We start from the raw sequence: 27,228 nt of genomic DNA, 5'->3' as shown, positions 1-27,228 counted from the left end.
TGAGCAATGACATAAAGGAAGAAACATGTATGCTGCATTGAAGATAAAGCAAGTGCCTCGTTGGCTTCAACAGAGATGTGACCATTTCTTAGCCTATATTTTCTTGACTTGCAGTTATTGCGTTTTTTTCCCTTTTAAAATGTACTCCAAATATATAACTAAATGTTTATTCCTTCATTCGTTGGGTTTGTTTTTGTTTTTGTTTCTGTTTTTTTGGTATGAATAAATAGGTGGAAGAGGAGGCTAGAAATGGAAGACTCCAAATGTGAAGCTGTCCTTGATTCAGCCAACAGACCACGGATGGTCTTGAACAGAGAATGGGGTATTGAAGAGTGAGGGAGAAGGATGATGGGGTTTAAACCACTGCCTATAGTTCATCATTTATTTCTGCTTGATAGCCTCACACAGCCTCCCTTTTAATCTATTGGTGGTCATACATTGTAGCAGTAATAATAACCACCACCACAACCAAGACTCGGCTTGTTTATCTCCCTACCCTGGTTAGTCTCTAGCTTCTTGCTCTGCTTTATTGTTTTAATAGCATTAAGTTAGCAGTCATCGTGTGTATGTGTGTGTGTGTGTGTGTGTGTATATATGTATATATATGTGTGTGTGTGTATGTATATATACATATATACATACACACACATATACACACACACACACACACACACACACACACACACACACACACATATATTCATTTAGTTGTTTTCTGCCTGTTTGCCTTACCAGAAAACTTCACAAACTAGAAACTTTGTCTGTCTTGAGCAGTTACTGCCAGTGCCTGGCACTGTTCTAAGCGCCTGATGGGGTTCTAATGTAACTCCATTGAACCATATGTGTGCTATGTGTGAACTATTTGGTGCTGATTCTTTGTAATCTGTTGATACTTGCTTTAGTAATTAGTTCATTGTCAATTTTTGAAAATATTCTATGTGTACCTGTAAGAACATGCATTTTTAAGTTTTTTGATGAAATATTCAATTTATGTGTATTAGCTCAAGCTAATTATATTTTTCAAATCTATAATTGTTTTACTAAAATCTATATCTTATTTATTTTTTGCCCACTGAATCTATTAATTACTGAGGGAAATATGTTGAACTTTCCACTATGATTGTAGATTTGTCAATTTCTTAAATTTTTATTAATATTAATTTTTCATAATGTATCTAGGCATGTGTCATAAGTTGCACGTAAGTACAGAATTTAAACATTTTCCCAAGAGCGGCACCTGGGTGACTCAGTCGGTTAAGTATCCAGCTCTTGATTTTGCTCAGGTCATGATCTCAGGGTCATGAGACTGAGCCCCTTTTCCACTCTGTGCTGGGGTGGAATCTGCTTAAGATTCTCTCTCTCCCTCTCTGCCTCCCCCTTGCACTCTCTTTAAAATAATAAATAAATACAAATTTTCTCAATAAATTATTGGATTTTTTTCAATGTGTTGTGATACTCTTTTTATTTTTTTGAGAGGGAGAGAGAAAGAAAGAGCACCCCTTGTGCACAGAGTGAGGGTGAGGTATATGCAGAGGGAGGGAGAGAGACAAACAGAGAGAGAGAGAGAGAAAGAATCTTAAGCAGGCTCCATGCCAGCGTGAAGCCCCGGTCGGGCTTGATCTCAACAACCATGAGATCATGACCTGAGGGGAAATCAAGAGTCTGTCACTTACTGACTGTGCCACCCAGGTGCCTCTGTAGCGATACTCTTTATCCTTAATGTACCTAATACTGCTTTTTGCCAGCTTTCTTTTGCCTGGAGTATCTTTTCAATCCTCTTGCTTTTAACCTATGTCCTTACTTTTTTTTTTTAAGTGTGTTCTTTATAACAATTCTTTAAAAATAGCTTAGTCTTGTTTCTCTGTGTTTAAATTCATGATTTTAGTCCATTGTGATTAACAATATATGGAATGTTTCTTCCATTGTATTTTGTGACACACCTTTTTCTCCTTTCCCTGCTTTCTTTTCTGGTTTTTGAGTGAGTAGTGGACAATACATATGAAATAATGGAGAGGTGTTGGGTGATACTATCAGGGTCTAACTTTTTTCTGGGTAGTAGTTATAGTAAGGACAGATCACCTTGAACTAATGAGGGACTGAGTTGGTTTAAGGATCGTTTCAGACTTTGTGAAGGCTTTATATTTAAGATTTATATCTTTATATCTAAGAAGGAGGCCTTGAGGGCTTCTAAGACCCTTCTTCATCTTTGTGAATCTCCTGAAAACTCTGCTTAGTCTTTAACCTCTTAGCAGCCACCTTCTCCTTATTGTCTTCTCCTGAACAATGTAGGATTCAGTAAGTGCCTCAAGGGTAAAAGCCAGGCAGAATGTCAGACTTAACTTCTCATTTGTTCCCTTTCTTACTGGAAGAAATTCCCCTCAAGTCCTGGCTGCCTCTGTAGCCCTGAACTGTAATTTTTGTCTTGTGAACCCAGGAAAAGTGCTGCAAGCTCTAGGCCAGGGCATTCTGCCTTTGTCAACTGCCCTGAGAGGAACACACCATGCAGAATGTTTGGCTCACCTAGAGCATTCCCTTCCTTTCCAGGCTCTGGCTCCTCAAGTGCTGACTGCCTTTGTTTGTCTTAGCTGATCGCTGATAATCTTCAAAGACTTGCTGCGTTTTTGGTTTTTTTTTTTTTTTTTAATTTTACTCAGATTTTACATTGTTCAAGTGTTTCAGTGTTCTCTGTACAGCTGTGGAAAGTGGGAGAGTTAGTGTGAAATAACCTTACTCCATCGTAGTCAGAAGCTGAGGTTTCGTTCTTGTGTTTTTAATTTCAATCACATTTTTCCCCTAGAAATTCTATTTGATTGGTTTTCAAATCAGCATCATCTTTTTTTGGGGGGGTAGTACCCTTTTTCTAGCTTATGTCTCCTGATTCTTTCTTTATAATTTTAATCTCTTAAAATATACTTATTTTATAGTTTGAATCCTTTTAGATTATCTCAAATTCACAGGAGTATAATTTTACTCTATATTATCTGCTGACTCTTGCTTTGCATTTGCTTCTGCCAGATGCCCCAAGAGGTAGAAGCAGCTGAGAACCAATCTTTATGTTAATTTCTTGGCTTGGGATTTCTGAAGCCATAAAGCTATTGCATATTTGAATCCCATATGTGAGTGAGCAGAGAGATATGGTTATGGAATAAGAAGAGAGATATTTTTTTCTCCACTCAGAAGTTCAGACCTGTACAGATCAACTTTCTTGTCATTTTGTTTACTTGTGAGTGGATGTTTCTTAGATCATTCTTTCAGTGAAGATACGAACCACGTATGGGATTCTGACATATTTGTGTTTGTATATTCCAATTTTTCACATTACATGGGCTCAAGGTCTGGCTTTTGTTTCTATGAGGCCATGACAGCTAGCTCATTGGCTACTGAGCTCAGCACAACCCCTTAAGTTTTATACAAATCCTCACGGACATGCTTCATTTTCTTGTAAGCTCAGCATATGTGAAGATATTTACAGACTTTATTCCACGTTTTTTGGTGTTTTTAGGTAAATGTTTTCAAGTTGTCTAGTGCTTCATAATTCCAGAAACAGAAGTCTTAACTGACATAATTTATATTGCTGGCTTATACATGTTATCTATTATTAAGTATCATCAACAACATTATTTCTATAAATACATAAAACCTGAACATTTGGATTTAATGTATATGATAATAGGTTATGTGTGTGTATAAATATATGTAACATTTTATAGAGCATATAGTTACATATATGTTCTATAAAAATATCTTACATAAATATATTTAACATATAATATATATTTATATGACATATAATGTGTAAGAGTATATATAATAGATTACAAAGTCTTATGATAACTGGTCTATCAACTGAGTGTATGGTTAGTAGATACAGTACTATGTAGATCATGCTACAGAAACAGTAAAATTGAGCCTATTGAAATAGTGTAAACCACATCACTCTTTTCCCAACTACATGTCCTGCTGACTTTGAAACTTTGTTTTTAAAACTCATATTTCCTCAGGGGAACTAGAAAATGCTGTGGATTTGTAGCTTTTAAACCCTGAAAGATATATCTATGGGAGAGTGTATTTATCACTTCACATGCACCCATATATATTATTTATATTAGAAATAAAATTTTTTTATTTTGCATGAAATTTTATGTCCTTTTTTCCTTTGTGTAGGAGGATACTTCATCGAGACTTGAAATCAAAGAATATATTTCTGAAAAACAATCTTCTTAAAATTGGTAAGATTTTTAAAAATATGTATTCCAGAAACATGGGAGGATATATTCTAGATGTTATCAGTATATCACATTGAAATATATAGTGCCTAGAAGTGTTAGAGTAATCACTGGTTTATTTTAACTTCTCAAACTTTTGTTTTTACTTGGTTGGGGCCAACAAAACCCCATTATTTTGTTTCTGAGTACCTGATATAAATTGAAATGTAAGAGATTTGCTATATACATGATAGATTGAACTAATAATTTTTGAGTTTCTATTCCATGCCAAGCACTGTGCAAGTATTTAGAGTTGTTTTACTAACTTCATTAATTAGTATAGGTTTCCCCTTTATTTTACCCCAAGCAATTAGCAGTTGTCACTGGTAATGAAATTATTGGTATCATGGATTTGTTAATTTTTAGTTCTTCTTCAGAACTGTACCTCCCATCATAACAGTTACTGGATTGTTCATTCTTCCTGTAAGATGTTCTTAAAGAGAGAAAGCCTAAAAGCATACAACTAGTTAGATGTGTAAAGATAACTTAATGGATTCAAATTTTTATAGGCGTGTTCTTGAAAGGTCTCGGGTCTTTTATTTGAAATATTTTCTTTATTGTAATCGAAGAACGAACTCTTCTTGCTTGAGGAAATTGCGAATCATTATATTCTTATATTCAGTCCCCCCAAATCATTTTGTTTGTTGTTAGGCAGACCTGAAATAGTTTTTTTTTTTTTTTCAAGTTGCTGGTTCTCCATAATTCCAGAAATAAAAAGCTTTAGCTTATATAATTCACCTTCCTGGCTCAGTCTTCCTTCTCCTATAGGCCTATGTTTTTAAAGCTATGCACCAGCATTGTGTAATTTAAAAGATACCATTTTTTTCTTTCCCTTTAAATGATATGAGTCATTGCATATTAAAATTTTCAGATTAGACAGTTGTTACTTTCCAGGCTGCTTTTCATTGTTTTAAAGTGTTCATAAAAATTTATTATTATTTCAAGGGGATTTTGGAGTTTCTCGACTCCTAATGGGATCCTGTGATCTAGCCACCACTTTAGCTGGAACTCCCCATTACATGAGTCCAGAGGCTTTGAAACACCAAGGCTACAACACAAAGTCGGACATCTGGTGAGTGGGCAATGGGTTGGTCCAGGTGATGTGTATATCTGCTGCACTGAGAGGACAATGTGTTTCATTTGGGGGCTCATTTACTTGCTATATCCACTCACTTTATCCTTTTGAAGTATGAGTCATTCTTTGATGAGAGTAAAGGAGGGTTTTTTGGATTTGGAACTTGATGATTTCCATTATACCGATTTCAAAAATTCTCTTTATTTATGGATTACTCTTTTTATTTTTATTTTTTCCTTCTTCAACCACAAGGAAAAGTTCTTAATGTGTCACAAACATTAAAGGTTGATAGGTTTCTGCTGGCCTGTTAAAGAAAGTATTTGTAATCCTAAACACTGTGCTTTACTTTATTTAAGATCAACTTCCACATCTGTGGGGGAATGTATGGCTTTATTTTTTTTCTTCTTGATGCTTATAAGAATTTTTACTGAAGATACTAGCTTTTAAGAATAAACTTTAAAAAATTTCTGGGTTTTCGATGATAGATGCATCTGAGATTTCTCCATTTATCTGAGCTCTTGTACCAAAGGAATTTCTCATTCCTTGTTGTGGAACCAGTTTAAATCTCAGTGCAGAAGCCATGTGGAAAATTGTATTCTCTTGTTAGAAGCAGATCCTATTTAGGGAAAATCTCTTTTCCTTTGAAGAGGAGTCATATAATTTTCGGCTTGTTAAGGGTTGAAAGGACAATCTAGCTGAAAGCCTGTTAATTAAGTAAATAATTATTGTATGCAAATCAACCTAAGTAGTTCTGAGCTTTCAGAGATGAGCAATGTGAAGGATTATGTCGACTTCATTCTTCTAAAGAGGATAAGGGAAAAGTAAGCAGAACAGGGGATAGGCCTTTGGATTTTCATAAGGGTCATTACTCATGTTCTTGTTCTGATGCCTTCCGAGTGGGAGAGAACACTGTCAACATTAGATCTGGCTATGGCAGATAACCATCCATTCTGTCCCTTCAGTTCACTCTTGTGATTATTCATTTCTAGGTTCTTCAGTGTTTTTTTCTTTCATTGTTAGCCTGTTTCTACCCTGATGGTGTTTTCCAATTTGCCTATCATATTTCTCTAATCATAACCTTCCCCTAATACCTTCCCCCAAAACCAAAACTAAAACTAAAATAATAGACAAGACCACAAAAAGTGTGTTCAGGGGAATGAGTTTCTATAAATTTTGCTTTATTAAGCACCTACTATTTGCCAATGACTATGTAATAGCCCTTAGGATATGAAATAAAATTTAAAAAATAGTAGGATTCCTGTCCCTGAGGAGGAGTCTTCTTGGTCTTTTTAGAGTGCTTTCTTCAGTTTGAGATCAGTCTTGGGCTTTGGATTGGATTTGAGCTCCATATTTACATCTCTTTTTATAATTAATTTTTTTTTATTATTATGGTATTTAAAAAATTTTCAGGAGCACCTGTAGCTCAGTTGGTTAAGCATCTGCCTTCAGCTTAGGTCATGATCCTGATGTCCTGGAATCCAGCCCTGAGTAGGGCTCCCTGCTCTGTGAGGAGTGGGCTTCTCCCTCTCCCTCTGTCCCTCCCCCTACACTCTCTCTCTCTCAGATAAATAAATAAGATCTTCAAAAAAAATAAAAATAAAAATAGATTCAAATATGTAATTTCTTCATGATTAAAATTACATGCTATGCCAGAAAGATGTTTACATCATGTCATTTGGATTAAGACTAAATTAATTTATGAAGCCCATCGTTAAGCCTTTCGCATCACATGTAGCAAGAAAGCTGGCTCTTTGGGGCAGGTATCTACATCTGCTTGCCAAATCAGATGTGTCTCCCCAGAAACTTGGGCAATAGTACCCACAGACAGAGGAGTAAAGCATATAATCTTTTTGTCTCAGTTGTGTTTATCGTAGTCCTTTTTTAAAAAAAAGGACTTTGTTTTAAAAAGTACTTTTTAAAAAAACTACTCCCTAGTATTGCATAAAGAATTATAGGAATATTCCTAATATGGGAATTATAGGACTATCATAAAGAATATAGGAATTATCAGAAATATCAGAATTATAGGGATATAGAGTAATAGAAATAGTATTGCTATGATGTTTTAGGTTTATAAAAATAATACCTGATTCAGGCAAAACTTTAAAAAAATCCAAAACCTCCCAAATATAAAAATACAGGAGAATTTTAATATATTTTTTGTGAGCATTCAGTCAGCTCTCCTTGCAAAGATTATTAACTATTCAGCAAGTACAAGCCAAGGATTTATCATCATCCTGACCCCAAATAACCACCTTATTATGAATTTAGTAATTACCTTGGTTGTATCTGAATCAAAATGGGCTTATCTGGTAATGAAATTTTTATTGCTGAACCTAAAGTGGAAAGAATAACAGAGAACTATTAATTATAGTGGCAGATACATAAGTGTGATGAGTAATCTTTGGGAGACACTCTTAGAAAAATTAGATTGAATGAGGTTGAGAATTTTTTTTTTTTGAATCTCAGCCTGTAGCATCTGTTTACTGTGGAATATTTTCTTACAATTAGAAACACTTGTGAATAATTGACAGGTGTTTTGTTTTAGCACTAATAGCTGTACATATTATATTTATAATGCTTAATGAAGAATTGGTATAATACTAATTATATTTCATCTGTTAATGTTTGCCCATTGCAACTGTATCCTCTTTCTGCAATCTGTTAAACCTTTTGGGATTCATTTATTTATAGCAATCAAGTACAGATAAGTCTCTCTTAAAAGTGTTTTAGGTTCCAAAAGTTTATAAACACTTATTCAGCAAGTTAGAATAATTAGGTGCATTGAGGACAATACTTTGAATACTGCCAATTTATATAAGCAATTGCTGAACACTTTTTTCCCCCACAGGAAAAATATATGAATCGTGTTCCTAGGTCACCTCTTTAAATTGATTGAAATTATGAATGGTTAGAATTTATTATTTTGGTAGGAGAAACAAATAAAGGATAATACTATTAGAATAATGGTGCTATAATTAAACAAAAAAGAAACAGAATATTTCATTGTTGGTCTTATCTATCTTGTTCTGAGAGGTCAACCAGATGGTTCTCTGATCTTGTGGTCCTATATTCTTCAGGTGAGTTAAGTGGGGAGAATGGTGTTGGGAGTAATAGAGGTGTCAGAGTATATTCTGAAGGTCTCAGGATTTTGCAGAAACCTGAGATCTGGTTGGTCCAGGAGTTGGCTACATAAGGGATACTGTAGGAGTCTGTTCACACTCAGCACTGGAGTCAGACTTTAGCGATGTTGGGCAGAAATGTCAGACTAGGTTTAGCTATAAGTAGAAGAAAATAGAGAGGAACCAGCACCTGCCTGACCTACCATAACTAAGAAAGTATCCACACAGGAGAGCATTCCCAAATTGGACAGGGAAAGGAAGCAGGGTAGAGAACAAGGCTATTTTCCAGTGAAGAATTTAGGAAAGGGAGAAATACAGGCCAACTTGGCAATAGTTTTGATAGCTAACGTGGAGCCTGCAAGTAGCTGGGAGCCAACAGCCCCATCTTAGTGAAGGAAGCTGTGGAGCAAGAAAGCCCATTTCTCTCACCTTCCCATGGTCTGAGAAACTCTTGTGTGGATTTAGAACTAAGGTGTTGGTCAGGCTATCTAGCTAGTAAGAACTGCTGTCATTGTCATTATTTTCACTCAACAGAAGCTGAAGTAGGAAAACATTTCAGTCAAGTGCAGTAGATCTGGGTATTAATATCTTTTCTCAATGACTAGCATGAAATGACTGACACGAAATCTGAAAATAATATCTAGCCTGGTCAGTTTTACAAGGTCACAATACCACTGCAGCCACAGAACCAGAATTGCTACTGTTTATGGAACGCTTACCCTGTGATTGAGAGTTAATGTGCTAAGTGCTTTATAAACCTATATAAATGTATTTGTTACTACAAAAAAATCATACTATATATATTTTACAACCTGCTTTTTTTAATTGCAAAAGGAAATATTGCACTGCCTTAATAAAATATATCTACCTATCATTTAAATGTTTGCATTTATTCTCTTTGCAAGTATTCTATACTTGGACACAGTAATTTTTCAACCAGTAATGTTTATTAGACATTGTTTAATGTTTTCTTTGAAGATTTTCTCTTTGTTTTTGTCTTTAAGCATTTTTAGAGCACAGTGTATCTGTGAGTGGATTTGCATTTATCCTACTTGGAGTTAGTTGAGCTTCTTGGGCATGTAGATTGATATAGTTCATCAAACTTGAAAAGTTTTCAACCATTATTTCTTTGAGTACTTTTATCCCTTTTCTTTCTCTCCATGCCTTCTGGTATTCCCATTATGTGCATGTTGTTGTGCTTTGTGGTCTCCCACATTTCTCTAAGACATTGTTCATTATTCTTCATTTTTCCCTCTGTTCTTTAGGTTGCATAGTATCTGTCAATGTATCTTCAAGTTCATTGATTCTTCTGCTAGTTAAAGTCTACTGTTAAGCCCCTTTGGTGGATTTCTTATTTCAGTTATTATACTTTTCAACTCCAGAATTTCCATTTGGTGCTTTTTTATAATTTCTGTCTCTTTACTGATATTCTCCATTTGGTGTGACATTTATATCTTACTTTATTTATTTAAACACTGTTTCCTTTAGTTCTTTGAATGTATTTATAATGCTACCTGAAGTCTTTATCTGTTAAATCTGACATCTGAGACCTCTCAGGTAGTTGCTGTTTCCTGCTTTTCCCCCCATGTATACATATTTTCCTGTCTCTTTGTATATCTCATAACTGGTAAAAACTGGACATTTTAGATAATATATTATACCCAACTCCAAACATGTGTTTTCCTCACTCCCTCCACCTCTCTGAGACTGGGTATCTTTTGCTTTTTTACTCATTTAGTGGCATTCCTGGCTATTCTAGTGAAACCTATTTCCCTTCCAGTGTGAAACCTCTAGTGTTGATCCTCAGAGTATAGCCTTAGGCATGTGCACAGTTAGCCTTGGGATGACAGTAGTTTTAGCAAGGCTCTGTCCCTTTCCCTGTTCTGTTTAGCTGTTTCTGTTGGTATTATACTCAGTTGTTAGCCTCCACTAATTGCCAGCTCATTGCTTTTATTTTCAGCAATGCCCTGAGGCATGAATTGCTCTCCAGTCTCTTCCAATTAAATCTGAGTCTGTTTGCAGATGTAGTTTTTGACGTCAGTCTTTGAGGTTTGAAATTTGCCTATTCTTAGCTATCTCTTTCCCTGATTTTCTCTGATAAGGTAACTAGCCTATGGTTTAGCTTATTGTCCTCTCGGAGCTACCAATCTCCTTTTAATTGCTTGCCACTAAATTCTTCATTGTTGCTGAGAGCTGGAGTTTAGGCTTGAATTTCCTACACTCTGTTCCAAATAAAGTTAGTCTCTTTGGGGAGAGCTTCTGAACCCTCTCTTTTTGTAACCTACCTTTGTTCTGGGCAAAATCTCTGAGCACTTCTCAGGAGCTGGAGGTAGGGACATGGCCCATTTTTCTTAGAGTGACAGTCCTGCTCATGAGCAGAGTACCAGCCAGGGACAGTAGCCTCTCTCTTTGGCGTGCCTCTCCTGGCATAGAATATCCACCCTGTGAGCACGCTGGGGCAAAGGTGATCAGTGATCAGGACCCCAGTATTCTCTGCCCACTGTTCCTGGGGTAGAGCTTCCATTCTACCAGTAGGGACTAGGTAGAGAAAAAGAGCTCTTAATATCTTGGTTACAATCACCTGGAATTTAATCTCTGTAACACATAGCTGGGGAGATGAGAAATGCTGGAAGCCTGCCCCTCCTGGAGAGATAACCAAGCCCAGAACAGGTTTCTGGAAGAAGGGAGAAGAACCCCATCTTATTGGCCACACCTGCTCAAAGTGAAATTTTTGTCACACGGAGCTGGGGGAGTGCCTCAGTGCCACAAACTCTTGTTTTTACTGAAATTTAGTAGATTTTCTTGAATAAATATTTCTTCATTTACTTTATGCCCTTAAGATGATTTTTAGTGACTTCAAGTTGTTGGGGGTCTTTGGTAATTTTCACTAGTTATAGTTGTTTTGCTAGGAAGCAGGTCTGCTGAGCTCCTCATGATGCCATTTTGGAACTGTTTTCTCCAAGGCCTTATTGCTGGAATTAGAGATCTTTATTTATTTTTTTCCTCTGTTAAATGGTGGGAACACAACAGCCTGGAACAGGGAGAGGTTGGTGGAGACTAAAGAAGGGAGATAGGCAGGCCTTCTATTAATTTCCTGCATTCCAATATTTCTGATGCTCTGCCCATCTTAAAAGAACGTCTGGAAACTATCAGAGATGATTAAAGCAGTTGGAGCACAGCCATTCAATCAAAGTGTGAAGCAGTGCAGGCTGTTGCCACATCCAGCCTTTAAGTAGTGGCTGAGTGAATAACACTGGCAGTGGAAGGATACTTTGATCATTATTTCTATTGCCAACCCACCTTCTCCTTCCAACTTTGAACACTGTACATGTTCATTTCCCAAACTTTATAGTTTATATGGAATCTTTTATTGTGACTCCAAGAGTAGCTAGAGATGAGAGGAAAAAAAAGAAAAACAAACCCTTTCCCTTTTATTTTCTGCTCGGCCACACTGTGATCTCCCTGTTCTCCTCTCTCCCATTGGTGTTGCTCCCATCTTCAGTTCTCCCATTGGCCAAATTCTTATGGTGTAGGGGACATGGGACCACCATAGTAGAGGGACAGCCGATGATCTTCTTTCAAACATTGTGCTCAATAGTAGAAGTAATTAGAAAGACTGGTATAAACAGGACAAAATTCACCCAAACTTTATTTCTAAAATTTTGGGGTCTTTCCCCAGATATGATAGTATATTGGCATGATATGGTGGAAAGAAGGCATTCACCTTTGCTTTCAAATATTCTTTTGAAAATTCAGTTCCCCAGACAGACACATTAGCCACATTTCAAGTGCTCAGTAGCCTCATGTGACTATTGGTCATTGTATACAGAAATATAGAACATTTCTGACATTGCAGAAAATTCTGTCGGATGGCCCTGAGGTATTCTGCTGCAGACCCTTTAGGCGTTATCCTGGGATTTTTCTTGAATTCAAGCAGCTTTTGGATTGATCAGATCCTCTAACTGTTTCATCTGCTGTTCTTTATACCCACCATGTTTTCAGTATTTTTTGACTGTTTTGAAGTTACTGTTTTGTGATCCTTCAGTCACTCCATTGATTCCCTCTGCTTCTTCTCAGTATCCCTGCTGATACTGTGCAGACTATATGGTAACTGTGGCTTGTCTTTACTTCCTTGTACTGTGAGGTGTGCAGGGACATCTCACTACCTAACTTTGTTGAAAACGTTGCCCGTGGTTTTTGGTTTTGGTATCGAGCTGCTGTTTTACATAGGAATTTAAGGAAGATCCAGAAACTATGCTTCTGATGTAGCTGCCCCTTTTCCCCAAATATTCAGAAAAAAAATTTTAACAAAATTTCTGCATGATTTGTATGCGTATTAAAAGCTCAGTGAGAACCGACAGAGGTTCTGGGACATAATAGGCCCTTATAAAATGGTTGCCATATAATATTGCTTCTGAAGTATGAGTTCAAGCCATCTAGTGTCTTTCATTCTGTTTAGATAAAGTTTATATTGATATTCAACTCCACCTCAGTAGAGACTTATATTTAGGTTACCACACACTGAAGCAAAACCCACTATTCTTTTTCTAAATTTCTGTTACTATTTATTCAATTGCTTAAGTTATGTGTACTCTTTTCTAGATGGATATCAGGATGATCCTCAATTATGTAAAATATTATCTAGAAGATCAGTAAAGCTGCCCCAACCCACTGGAGTCATGCATTGCTGTGGGTTAGGCTTCTCTTGGGCAGAGTCTGGGCAGATTTCAAAGGGTAAATTTAGTTACCTTGAGACAAGACAAAGTTTGAGTTACATTTTCAATTCCTTATTGACCTGTGCTTCAGAAATCCTTTGGGTAGCTCCGGTCAGCTTGGACAGATGGCAAGTTTATGGAGTTCAGGTGTAATTTGCTTCACACGCACCTGATCCCAGCCTTCCCTTTCACTGCTGAATTCCCTCCCTTAGGGATTTATTTGCTTACTTCTTCACAGTTGGCTGTATTCTGGGAAAATGAAAGGAATGCAAATCATAGACTTCTAAGCAAAATGCACCTCTCCCTTTTTTTTTTTTTCAACTTACCCCCCTTAAATTCCCCCCAACCACCTCCCCACTTTCACATCATCAGATTTAAGATCTGGGAATCAAGTAAGAGAAAAATATTCAAAAAAGGATGGAATTGATGAGTTCAAGATTATGTAATTATTCCCATATAGAAATCTTTGGTTGGAAATTGGAAAAAATTAAAACCATAGGTACACAGATATATAGTTACTAGAATAAAACTATATATAATAGATAGATTTTAACTTGTAATAGGATAATAAAAAATCTTTTACCCGAAGTGCCAGGTGGTATCTCTAATCAGATTATACCCATTCCAGGCGGGTGCACAAGGACAAGAACTGGTCCCTTTCTATAAATCACTGGTTGATAAATGAAGTCTTTTCCATGTGCTCAAGTGCAAGTAAATCTTACTAGATCAAAATGAGACAGGTAAATGGAAAGCAGTATGCCTTCAGTGAAGCCGAGAGGATTTCCAAAAAAAGAGAATAGTCTTGTATCAAAATTGATTACTGAGTTAGCCCCTGCATCTAATTGTTCTATACTCCTTTAGCCAGATAACTTCACATCTTTTTATAACTTTAATACATCCATCACATGTGGCTTTGGTAGGGTTATGTCTCCATAAAAGCAGGATTTGACTTTGTGATCAACTCTTTGTACTTAATGGACCACTAACCTCCTTTCTATGCCAAGCAACAGAAAAATGGCCAAACTTGCCAACCTTCCTTTTGCCACAGAGGTTCTCATTGTTTGTATGCTCTATATTTGCCATGGTCTGGTGTCCTGCATGGCTTGTCTCAGGCCCCAGGGATCCTTGAAGGTGGCTTATGGTTCTGGGTAGGACCCAAAGTAAGCTTGGAAAGTCAGCCCCTGCCTGAAGGTCTTCTATTAGGGTTAGACATTTCCAATTCAAAAGAGTCCTTAATCAGAAATGCTCTGATTGATTCAGCATTGAGAGGCAGGATGGCATGCAGTTTATGTCTCTAGAACCAGACAACCTGTGTTGCAATCCCAGCTCCCCCATCTCCTCAATATGGAACCTTAACAATTGACCTAATCTTAATGGTTTCCTCATCTGAAGAATGGTCTGCTTCATTAAGATTGTTATGAGAATAGAATGATTAAATAAGTTAATATATGTAAGAAATATAGAATAGGGCCTAGCTTATAGTAAACACCATTAACATTTCAGCTAGTATTTTCCTTATTACCATTATTATTAACATTTGTATTATTGGTGGAGATAATAGTCTGCTTCCAGGACAGCTCAAAAGGTCCTATGTCAAGAATTGTTGCTCTCATCCAACCCTTCCAACCTGTCAGAGCCAGGAGAGATTGTCTGGCTTTGTTCTGCTTTTAACCCAAGCCCTGAAGAAGACTCAGCCCACAGGAGCTGAATTAAATCCTCAGAAGACAGTGTGTGGGTGCTGAGGGATTGATAAGCCTTTCTACCCCTTGGACCTGAGTTTCGTTCCTTTTTTCAGTGTTCAAATTATTGCATGTACATTAGATTATATAGCAGGGTGTTGTCAATGTAAATTTTTTAGAAAACATTTTTAAAAAATACCGAATGAGAACAGTACCAACACCAAACAAGCTGATCTAACATGTCACATTTCTGGATAAATTACTTTCTTTCTCTGAGCTTTGGTTTTCTCACTGATGCAATGAGAGTTAAGAATTAGCAAATCTTGTAGACCGTATGGCTCTACTATTTTAAACATTCTCAAGGTTCAAATTAGACCCTTCTTTGGGGAAAATAAATATATTGGGGTGGTTTACAGCACACAAATACTTTACATGTATCCACACAAATAAAAGTATTTGGTTTAGTTTGATGATTAAATTTTACTATTAATGAATAGCCCTTCCTTCTCTTTTTGCTAAGAAAACTTTATTCATAGTATAACAAGTACTGATTTGATAGCATCTTTTTCATTTTCACCATTCTTATGAGTGTATAGTGGTACTCACTGTGGTTTTAATTTGCATTTCTCTGATGACCAATACTGTCAAACGTCTCATGATTTGGGGCCATTTAGTGTCTCTTCAAGTCTTTTGCCCACTTTTCTATTGGATTCTCTCCTTTTTCTTATTAATTAGTAGGAGTTCTAATTAATTAATTATTTTTTTTACATGTTCTGGATACCAGTATTTGATGGATATCTGAATTGCAAATGTCTTCTCCCTCTCTGTATCTTCCTTTTCACCCTCTTAGTGATGTGTTTTCTTTCACGAATAGAAATTCATAATTTTGATGGAGTTCATTTTATCAGTCCATAACCTTCCTGGTAGTGTTCTTAACATTTTGTTTAGGAAGTCTTTGCTTACCCCAAATCAGGAAGATATTCTCCTGCTTTCGTTTAAAAGCTTGATGTTATTTTTCATTGAAAATGGGTGATTTTTGTGCATGTGTATGGTGTGACATAGGAGTCCACATACTTTATTTTCCATATGGGTATTCAATTGGCCCAGCACAATTTGTTGAAAAGATCTTTTTTTTTTCCTTTATCATAGTACAGTTTGTCTTTGCATTAATCAAATGATTGAATATGTGTGGATCTGTTTTTGAGTTCTGTGTTTTGTTCCATTGGTCTGTTTTTTCTTCTTTGCTGATAATTTTCATAATTAATGCAAGTTTATAATGAATCATGCTATTTGTTAATACAAAATCTCCAAATTTGTTCTTAACTATCATGGCTATCTTTGTCCCTTTGCATTTCTACATAACTTTTAGAATTAGCTTGTTAATTCCTGTAGAGAGTCTGCTAAGATTTTGATTGGTATTGCATTGAGTCTATAGATCGTTCTGGGAAAAATTGTCATCTTCATTATGTTGACTCTTTCAATCAGTTACGTGGATCTCTCCCTCTTCACCCCCGCCCCCTATTTTAGGTGGACTTTAATTTGTTTTATTGATGTACTGTGGTTTGCAGTGTAGTATCTTGCACATCTTTCACTGGATTTATTTCTGCGTATTTGACATTGTATAATGTTAGTGTAAGTGATATTTTGCATTTCATTTTTTAAATGTTTGTCACAGGCTTATTGAAATGACCTTTTATATACATAACCATGTTGAAATGCTTAATGACAGTTTAACATATTTTTATAATCTTTATATATATATTTTTTATATGTATAAATATATTTATTTTTTTTTATTTTTTTCTCCCCTTATTCTGAATAGCACCTTCAATACAATATTGAATAGAAGTGGTGATATTAGACATACTTATTCTCAATCTCAAAATAAAAACATAAACTTTCAATATGTCTCCAATAAGAATAATATTTACTGTATATTTTATAGCTCTAAAAAATGACTGAAGAAGTTCCCTTCTATTCCCAGTGTGCTAAGAGTTTTCTTCTTTCAAAAACACAAAGGGAAGATGCCTGGGAGGCTCAGTCTGTTAAGCATCTGCCTTCGACTCTGGTCATGATCCCAGAGTCCTGTGATTGAGTCCTGCGTCAGGTTCCTTGCTCAGTGGGGAGCCTGCTTCCCCCTTTCCCTCTGCCCCTCCCCTGCTTGTGCTCTGTCTCTCTGACAAATAAATAAATAAAAATCTTTAAAAACACAAATGGGTTTTGAATTTTTTTAAAAGGTTGTATTTATTTGACAGAGAGCAAGAGAGAGAACACGAGAAGGGAGGTCAGAGGGAGAAGCAGACTCCCCTCAGAGCTGGAAGCCCGATGTGGGACTTGATCCTGGGACTCCAAGATCATGACCTGAGCCGAAAACAGTTGCATAACCAACTGAGCCTCCCAGGTGCCCCTGGGTTTTGAATTTTATCCACTGCCTTTTTTTGCATCTATGTATAATTTTTCTCTTTTCATCTATGAGATGTATGCCATTAATTGAATTTAATAAAATCTACTTGGTTGTGATATATTATCTTTTTAATATATCATCATATTCTATTTATAATATACATATATTTGTGTGTATTTGGAATTTTTGAATCTATGTTCATAAAAAATTGCCTATAATTTTCTTTCTCTCTATTATTCTTGTTATACTTTATATCACAGTTGTGTGGACTTGTTAAAATGAAGAGATTAAATAAGAATAGTGTTCTTTATTCCTAAAATATGTGAAAGAATTTGCCAGTAAAACCATCTGACCCTGGAGACTTCTTTTTGTGGGGAGTTTTAAAAAAGTTTTTTTAAGTTATTATTTTAAATATTGTTTTAATTATTTAATATTTCAATTATTTTTATTATTTTAAATTATTATTTCAGATGTTTTAAAAATTAATTATTGTTATTATTTGTAATAGATAAAGGACTATTCAGATTTTATATTTTTTCTTGGTATCAGTTTCGTAAGTATATTTTTTAACAACTGTTCATTCCATCCCATTTTTCAAATTTACTGGGGGAAAACATTTGTCATCTTAATACTTTCTAATAACGATGGAGTCTATAGTGCTGTATACTTTTCTGCTTCTGTTATTGTTTATCTGTGTGTTTTTTTCTTGTTTTCTTGCAGTCTCACTGGAGTTCTATTAAATCTATTAATCTTTTATTTTTATTTTGTATCTGTGCCTATTTCATTAATTTCTACTTTTCAAAAATTTCTTTCCCTAAACTTTATTTGGCTTGATTTGCTATTCTTTCTCTATCTTCCCAAGCTGACTTAGATCATAGATGTTAAGCTTTTTCTTTGTTAATATATGTATTTAATACTTCATTTTTACTATAATCATTTATTTTAGCTACAAAGTATTGATATTTTGTAACTTTATTAATATTCAGTTTTAAATTTTTCTAATTTTGTTGGAATTTATTTGACCTATGAGTTATTTAGATGTATATTTTTGAATTTTCAAGTAGTTGGTAATTTTGTAGTTTTTTTTCTCTGTTATTAATAAGTCTAACTTAATTTCACTGTGGTCAGAAAATATACTCTGAAGTTTTCAATCTTTGAAGTCTTGAGGCTTCCTTGATCCTAAGTATAGTCAATTTGGAAAATGGTCCACGTGCCCTTGAAAAGAATCTGAATTCTGTCATTGTTGGACGCATTTATGTTAGTATGTCAATTATGTCAATTCTGGTAATTGTGTTTAAATTATCCTTGTTGAAGTTTTGTTCTGCTTGTTCTATCAGCTATTGAAAGAGGTATGTTAAAGTCTTTCATTATGACTGTGAATTTGTCTATTTTTCTTTTAATTCTGTCAATTTTTGCTTTATACACACACACACATACACAAACACACACAGTTATTGGACTTTAAAATTGTTATGTGTTCTTCATTGTTTAATTTCTTTATAAGTCTACCACCTTAATCTTAGCCTTGGTTCTTTCCTTTAAGTCTGTTTTCTCTGATGCTAGTATAGTCACACCAGCAATATTTTGATAAATATTTGCACTATATACCTCTTTCTATATACTGTTCTGTGTTTTTATATTTAAGGTTTCTTTTGTGAGCAGTATATAATTTTTGACCCAATCTGATAGTCTTTTAATTAACATATTGCCCATTTACATTTAATATAATTATGCTATATTGGTATTTTTGTCATCTTATGATTTGTCTTCTATATATACCATTTATTGTTTCTTTTTCTCTCCTTTTTTGTTTATATTTTAAATTTTTATTTGATTCTTTTCTTTCTAGTAGTTTACTACTTATAATGTTGTCAGTATACATTACTATTATTTTGGTGAAAACCATAGCAATTATAACATACATCCTTGCTTTAGTATAATGAAACTTATTTTAAGGAAAGTCACTACTTTTACCACTTTCCCAGTAATGCTAGGACCTTAAATACTTTAACTTCATTTACCCCCTTATGTCTTTCACCTTATTTTTGTCATAAAATTATATTCTACATAATTTTAAACTCCACAATATATTTAGTATCATTTTATAGAGTTAATGTTGGCTTATATATAGATACAGAATTACTTTTCATAGTGTTCTTTGTTCCTCCCTGCATTCCTTCTTTCTGCTGGGGATCAATTTTCTTCAAGTGGAAGAATTCCCTCTTAGGATTGTTTTTAGTGCTATCCTGCTGACAATGACTTCTCTCAATTTTTGCTTGTCTAAAAATGTCTTTATTTGGGGCACCTGGGTAACTCAGTCATTAAGTGGCTGCCTTTGGCTCAGGTAATGATCCCAGGGTCCTGGGATCAAGCCCCACATCAGGGTCCCTGTTGGGTCTGTAATCAAACGAGTGAGACTGATACAAAGTGAAGGTCAAGAAAAGCTTTATTTCACACTGAGCATCGAGAATCAAACTGACCGGCCAGGGCCATCTCTTGCAAAGAGGTGACCTCTCTCCACCTCACAGACTAGCTTTTAAGGGCAAAGGCCATGTGGTTGGGCCTGGCCACGCACAGGTGGCCAATGAGATTGTAACACACAGAGAAAGCTGCACAGTCATGCTAGGTCACACATAAGTGACCTATTGAATTACAATTTACCCTATAGTAGATATTTGAACTAGCCTATCACCTTGGTCAGAATTGGTGCCCAAAGGGTGGGGCCCATACTCCTTGGTAGCTAGGGAGACAGTATGCACCCCCACTGATTGGATACCTCCACCTGGCCTGACCCACCCCTGTATTTGTGCTTTGTTACCTGGGATTGGTTTCCGGGACTTGTTTTTAAGTAAGTCCCCTGGTGGGGAAGGGGGTCAGGGACAGTTTAAGTTTTACTGTATAAACAACAAAACCACTGTTTAACCGGATGGAATCGCTCTGGCTAAATAGGCCCTTATAGTCCCTGCTTGGTGGGAAGCCTGCTTCTCCCTCTTCCACTTCCCCTGCTTGTGTTCCCTCTCTTGCTGTCTCTCACTCTGTCAAATAAATAAATAAAATCTTAAAAAAGAAAGTCTTTATTTCACATTTATTGAAGGAACTTTTTCTGGCATAGAAATCTAAAGATGTGCTGCATCATGTTAATAGTCATATTAATAGTTGTAAAGATGGTTACAAAATTTATTGATATTCAAATTATTTTCATAATTTATAATATTTATATTGTTCTTGGTGTTTTTAAGTCATGATCAGGGGATTTCTCCTAACATTCCCCTTCTTTCTAGTATTCTGTAATGAAAATAGTCCAGAATTTGGAAGGAAAAATACCTTTGACCTTGATCAAGCCATTTAACTTTTTTAAGCCAGTTTCCTCTATATAAAATGGGAAAAATAGAGTGGCTGTATGTCACTGTGAACTTTTGAGGTTCTGTTGGGTTATGTATGGAAGTGCTTTACAATATGTAAAGTATCAATTAGTTGGAATTTTTTAGTGTCATTGTTATTTACTGAAACAAAAACATCTCTTTGTATTCAGTATATATCCAGAATTCTCTTACCAGTGCACATTTTTATAATACCCACAAAATGGTTAAAATTATAGTATTCATGTATATATTTATTTATATATACCCTGCCTTTTATAAGAAAGTAGGACAGTGTTAAAAGTTACATAAAACAGAACTTACACAAATTTGGTTGTAAATTTATTTCTGATTTTTCAAGCAACTAACATGAAAAAGGAGACCTGGCTGGTTACACGATTCATAATACTCATAATATTAAAAATAATTCATTAAGTTAGTAGAAGTACTGTTCTTTCTTAGTATACTGAGTTCAGGCAGCAATTTTCCCCTTTTCTTAATGATGCTGAGTTATTTAAAAGATTATTCTGCTGGTTTAGAGGTTACTGATTTGCATGGTTAATCCAAATCAGTGTTGGACTGATCTAGAATTTTAATATTCTGCTTTATACACTCAAAGGGAGAATTATACATTTTAATGGGAGCTACAAGTAGCTGCTTTTCCACCCTACTTGCAAATGGATTCTATTCAGAAAACTAATAAAGAATGCCAGTTTCCTTTTCAAAATGCTTGGATACACATTTGAGGGAGGGTTAGGCTGGTAAATTAAAATTTTATTTTGCATATCTAGTATTAACAAAACTGCCTTAGAAAGATACTTAGCTGTGTTTTATTTTTCCTTTATAGAGGTTCCTTACTACATTGATCAAATGTTTATTTGCCTTCCTGTGTGCAGACATATTCCTGTTGTTTTGTTTCTCCTCTGACAAAGAAGTGGTCATTCAGACTTATATTTTGTAGGTTTTTTTTTTTCATTTTTCCCTCTTTATTTATTAAATGTGTATTTAAGGGGAAAAAAAAGTACAGAACTGAAGCTTTTAAACAATCAAAGGGTATGTTAGTGTCTCATAAGCAATGCCATGACACATCTGAGGTTTTGTATGGTGATCAGATTTAAAATAGGACATTTGTTCCTAATTTAAATTCTTTGACTTTGTCTTTAGGTCTCTGGCATGCATTCTATATGAGATGTGCTGCATGAATCATGCATTCACTGGCTCCAATTTCTTGTCCATTGTTTTAAAAATTGTTGAAGGTGACACACCTTCTCTCCCCAAGAGATATCCAAGAGAACTGAATGCCATCATGGAACGGTATGGAAATAAATATATTGCCACAGAAGCAATTTTAAGTTGTACTTGTATCTTAGTTCATTTGAAAAATAATTTTCTTCTTAAACATTACAGCATGTTGAACAAGAGTCCTTCACTGAGACCATCTGCGATGGAAATTTTAAAAATCCCTTACATTGATGAACAACTACAGGTATTTAAAATGAAAGGGGTACTGGGAAACATGTATTAGCATTTATATACATTCGAGAACTTGAAGATAGGCTGAGGGAATAAGATGCATTAAGAATCAGTCAGAAAGGAGAGAAAAAAGTTTTTTTTTTAAAAAGCTGAAGGAAATTATTAGTCAGACAATCTCTTTGCAAAAGCTGGTATGTGAACTCCCATTCACCAAGGCCCCAGATATGAGAAGTTAGGGTTGTAATTTTCTGCCTAAACTCAACATCTGCCCTTAGAGCTTTTTGGTTTACAAATCTTACCTCAATACTTTGTAAATGTATCCCTGCTAGGACAAGAATGTACCACTAATAAGGTAAAATCTGGGGTTTTCACTGAGTCTTTATTATTCCCCTCCTTTCTTATATATCTTAATCATACTTTTATCGATTAGGTAAGTTTGTTTTCCTGTAGATTAGAAATTTTGGTGTGAAGAATCTACCTCTGGTGGTAAGAAAAAAGCAAACGGTACTTCTTGGAGGGTTTGTTTGTTTGTTTGTTTGTTTTTAGGTTTTTACAGTTACCTCAGGCAAATTTCCTTGTATTTTATGACAGTTTTAAGTAGACCCATAAAGCAGTCATTCACCTTCAAAGATGGTCACACATTTTCTCTGCATCCAGTTCGAAGTTGGCAGGAAACAAGGATGCTGACTTGGTGTGTCTTCATCAGTGGAGTGCTGAGCACAGTGCTGATGCTGGAGGTGCTGAAAGGAAAGGAACAGCTATGGCTCCTGTCCTTTTGCAGCTTGGCTGCTGCTAGTAAGAAGACCCAGTACCCAAGAAAGACTAATTACACATTATCAGGAACACTAGGCAGGACACTGCAAAATAAGGGAAGGGAATAGTGTCTTTGGTGGTCAAAGAAAGAGTAGGTAACGGTTCTCTACCGCTGAGATAGTGGGAAGCAGCTAGACACGTAAGGAGCCTGCGAGAGGGTTGGAACCACAGAGAATTAGCTGGGACAGAGGCCTGAATCAGGTTATGTTTCTAGGTGGAGACAAAGAGGGGAGGAGTTTTAGGCAAGAATGTGCCCTCTGGAGAAGCCCCTGAGGAAGTGGGGTAATAAGCAGGACAGAAAGGAAGGTGCCTAAAGTCGCTTGGTACTGAGTTCTCTTGGTGTGTAGCTTTCACTATGCAAAGCCAGCTCCACTAGCCCAAGGGCAAGCCTTTGAAAAGACACATAGGTGCTGACTGTTGGGATCAAAACCACATTGAGTGGGCTGTGAGCAGACCAAAAAAAAAGTTAAAAGGAATCCAAGGAGATCTGCTGGGACTAGGATGATGCAAGTGAGGCATTTGCCCTGGGGCACAATTAGAGTGGACACCAAAAACTCAGTAATCAGGATAAATAACATTTTAGTGCAATGTTTAAAAAATCCAAATTAATGCTAAAAATGCCTGGAAACAAAATATCAAAGTTTCATAGGCAGCATCCAACAGGGCTAGGATTAGGGTGATGGAAGTGAGGTAATAGAATGGTATAGGTTCAGGGTTGGATCCTGTCTTTTTTTTGTTGTCTGTCTTTATTTAAACTTTTATTTTCTTTTTTTAATCAGTTAGCAGTTATGTTAGTTTCAGGTGTACATTAAGACAATTCACCAATTGTATGCATGACGCAGTGCTCATAGTAGTAAGTGCAGTCTTAATTCCCTTCCCCTATTTCACCCATCCCCTCACCCGCCTGGCAATCTTCAGTTTGTTCTCTGTATTTGAGTCTGTTTTTGTTTTTTTATTTTTTGTTTTTCTGTCTCTTTTTTCATTTGTCCGTTTATTTTGTTTCTTAAATTCCACATATGAGTGAGAATGCATGGTATTTGTCTGCCTCTGACTGACTTTTTTCACCTAGCATTATACCCTCTAGAGTCATCCATGTTATTGCAAGTGGCAAGATTTAAACATTTCATGTTGTATTCTCCATGGCTTTTTGGTGTTCATTTTAATTTTTTATATTGCATTAAAAAATGACTTCCCTTGGTTACTGAGTCTTTTGGTGCCCTTTCAGTTTTGCATCTGAGGTGAGTGTCTCGCTTGTCTCAGCCTAGTCCTGGCCCTGGGAGTGGGGACACTGTCCGGTACCCAAAGAGACAAACTGAGGAGATCTTGTTTGTTCTTGGAGCTGAGGAGAGGCCTGCCTGTGGTGGGTAGCAGGGAGTGAGAGAATAGGTAGTGAGTGCCAGATGAAGCTGGAACCTGACCCCACCCTCCCCCCAGCAAGACTTTGCAGCATAAGCTACCCTGCAACGTTTGGTATCTTCTTTATCAAAGAAAAGTAGTTACTAGTGGGTTTTGTTTTCAGACTCCCAGGTGTGGTGAATAACACTGCACATCAGAAAAGGCCCCTGGTAGTCAGCTGCCCTTTCATCCCTGAATCGGAGTATTTAAAGTGCGTCTGGGTTGTTCTTTTTTTCCCAGCACCTGATGTGTAGATACTCAGAAATGACTCTGGAAGACAAGAATTTGAATTGTCAGGAGGAGGCTGCTCAGATAATTAATGCCATGTAAGTAAATTGCTTTGTTTTTAAAAAGCCCACTGAGCATAATGTTAAATGCATTTGTCTTTAAAAATCTATTAGTTGCTAAGCTGACTGCACAGAGTATCCTAGAATTCACTAAAGTCTTGCCAAGAAATTAAGGAGCTTCAGTAACTTGGCATTCCAAAGCCCCTTTGCCCCAGGTGGTAGCAAATTGAGATTATAAAAGTTTTAAACAACTGCACAGCTTACAGATCTGCAGGGTAGCTCTGTAGTTGCCTTGTAAGTATATAGAGAAATTAATATCTCAAACATTTAGTGATAGTTATGCTATTGAGCCTTCCATATTGAGCATAAATGGTTTTCACATGTTGTTTGTTTAACAGGAACTGGCAGAGTATCTATCGAGAAGACAACACTGTGGAGTCCTAGGACAATAGAAAATAAGCCAAAATTTACTTCCCTGAGATATACATATGAACTAGAAAATGTCTTTTTCATAAACATAATTATTTCTTGACGTAACATCTCTCTCCTACCTTAATCAAAATTTCTGTGCTATAACATACAAGAGCATAGAGTACTCGGTGACTTCAGAACAGCCATGTATAGCTGTGCAGGCTGTGGACTGCACAACTCAAGGGGTTATGTAAAGACCAAACCTATAATTTGCTGAGGAACTCTCTATGTCATTTTATAAAGACCCCATGAGAATGGCAGCCCCTCCCCAGAGCTGTGCAAGGTAGTAGAACAATAGCCCTCTTTAGCCTAATTAAGACCAAATAACACAAATGTGCTTCTCTGACACTCAGTCCAGCGCTTTCTCAAGTGCACTGTGTTTGTTTTCCAGTTTCACATTCAAACAGAAGAAACTGGTTCATCAAAGATACTCAGTCTTCATTTAATGCATGCTCTCCATTTAAAATACCCTGCACGTCAGGGGCTAATGTTTGAGGCATGCTCCTACCACCTTATTTCCTTAGGTTGCTAATTATTCTTTCAAGAATGCCTGGAATTCTGATTTTGTTTTATTTTAAACTGAGGTGTGAAAGTAGGAAAATACTAGGCTAATTTTAACTACTGTTTTGTACTGCAGATGTGATACCGTTTACCTGACAGTGCTTACAATTAAAGTGTGCCAGAGGCTGATCCTTTGTATGGTCTTCCACATTATGAAATATTGATTTCAAATTGTCACTTTTTTTTCTCAATCTATGACTATGTTTCAAGGAACTGTGTTTGCTCTTACAAAATAAGGGATGTATATTCCAGAAAATCGTATCTCCCCTGGAGTCTGTGGACAGTTTTCCAGAGGGATGAGAGCTGCCTACAAATGGTCATTACTGTTACACAATTAATACAAAATAGTAAAGATTAGAGTGGGAATGAAATGAAATGGAGACCTCTCCTAGGATTCTGTAATGAGGGAGCTGAGTGCAAAAGACATTCCGCAGTATTGGGCCCTAACCGAGTCAGGCACAGAAACAAATGTCATTGAGAATATGGTTGCAGACGTTTCAACACAAGAGTAATGTAAGTAACTGAAGAAAGAAGCTCCTAAATAACAATTTTAACTAACATTTTGTGGGGTGCTTGGCTCTGTTTTAAGCATTTTACATGAAATAACTCATTTAAATTCACAAAAACCCTATGAAGTAGGTACTATTATTATCTATTATTATTATTATTATTATTATTATTATTTTAATGATCATAGGGAGGTTAAATAACTTGCGCAAAGGCATATACATGTAACATAGGAGCTAGGATTTAAACCCAAAGAATGTTATTAACCTGTGTGATAACCACTGTGCCATGCTTACGTGTTGTAGGAAGTACAGAATATACAACATATTCAACAAAATTTAACTATTACAGTAGTACCATTCAACATAGTCAACAAAATTTAACTATTACAATATTACCATTTGGGTTACTTTGATGTATCAGACACTGTGCATACATTGTTTCATATAATACTAAATCTTATTCTTTACAGATGAGAAAATGGAGCTTCAGAGAGATTCAGTAACTTGCCCAAGGCTACAGAGCTAATGAGGGGGTAGAGATGGGGTTCAAACCCTGCCTGATTCCAAAGATTAAATCCTATCCACAGGGTTGAATTAGCACCAGTACATTTACTCTTTGATGGCCAAGATTCTAATTTGTCTTACATCATGAAAACCAGTCATAGGCCATGAAATAGCAGAAATTTAGAAAGTACATAATTTGTTTTTAAACAAAAGTCTAATTTGAAAAATATTACCAATTAACCACAGTCCTGGTTGGCTCATTTATTAGTTTTTGCCTGGCCTGTCTTGAGATGCTTTCCCCATCAGTAGTGTAATGATAGTTCTGTAAAATATTTGTTTAATTTTTCTGAGCGTGTTTGGGATGAGTTGCATGTGGGGGATCTTTATTGTTTATAGGCAAAAAAAGATCCACCTGCAGACTCTGCAGGCGCTGTCTGAAGTGCAGAAAATGACACCAAGAGAAAGGATGCGGCTGAGGAAGCTCCAGGCAGCTGATGAGAAGGCCAGGAAGCTGAAGTAAGCTGCCCTTCCTTGGGGTACCCTGTGCTCTGGCCACTTCCCAGGGCTCCAGAGGAATTGACTGAAGAAAAGCCAAA

At 36.0% G+C, this 27,228-nt stretch overlaps 1 protein-coding gene across 1 annotated transcript in view; it reads left to right on the top strand.

The window, feature by feature from the left end:
• NEK11 (NIMA related kinase 11) overlaps positions 1–27,228 on the top strand; it is a 244,359-nt gene that overhangs the window by 73,701 nt on the left and 143,430 nt on the right. Inside the window, exons 5-10 of the mRNA XM_080823107.1 lie at positions 4,165–4,229; positions 5,211–5,337; positions 21,784–21,933; positions 22,027–22,105; positions 24,541–24,626; positions 27,029–27,148. Coding sequence (XP_080679233.1) covers positions 4,165–4,229; positions 5,211–5,337; positions 21,784–21,933; positions 22,027–22,105; positions 24,541–24,626; positions 27,029–27,148 — 627 coding nt within the window. The remainder of the gene's footprint in view (positions 1–4,164; positions 4,230–5,210; positions 5,338–21,783; positions 21,934–22,026; positions 22,106–24,540; positions 24,627–27,028; positions 27,149–27,228) is intronic.

The sequence above is a fragment of the Martes martes genome, assembly GCF_963455335.1.
Source record: "Martes martes genome assembly, chromosome: 1".
In the NCBI taxonomy this organism is placed as follows: Eukaryota; Metazoa; Chordata; class Mammalia; order Carnivora; family Mustelidae; genus Martes; species Martes martes.
This window is presented reverse-complemented; position numbering and strand designations above follow the sequence as displayed.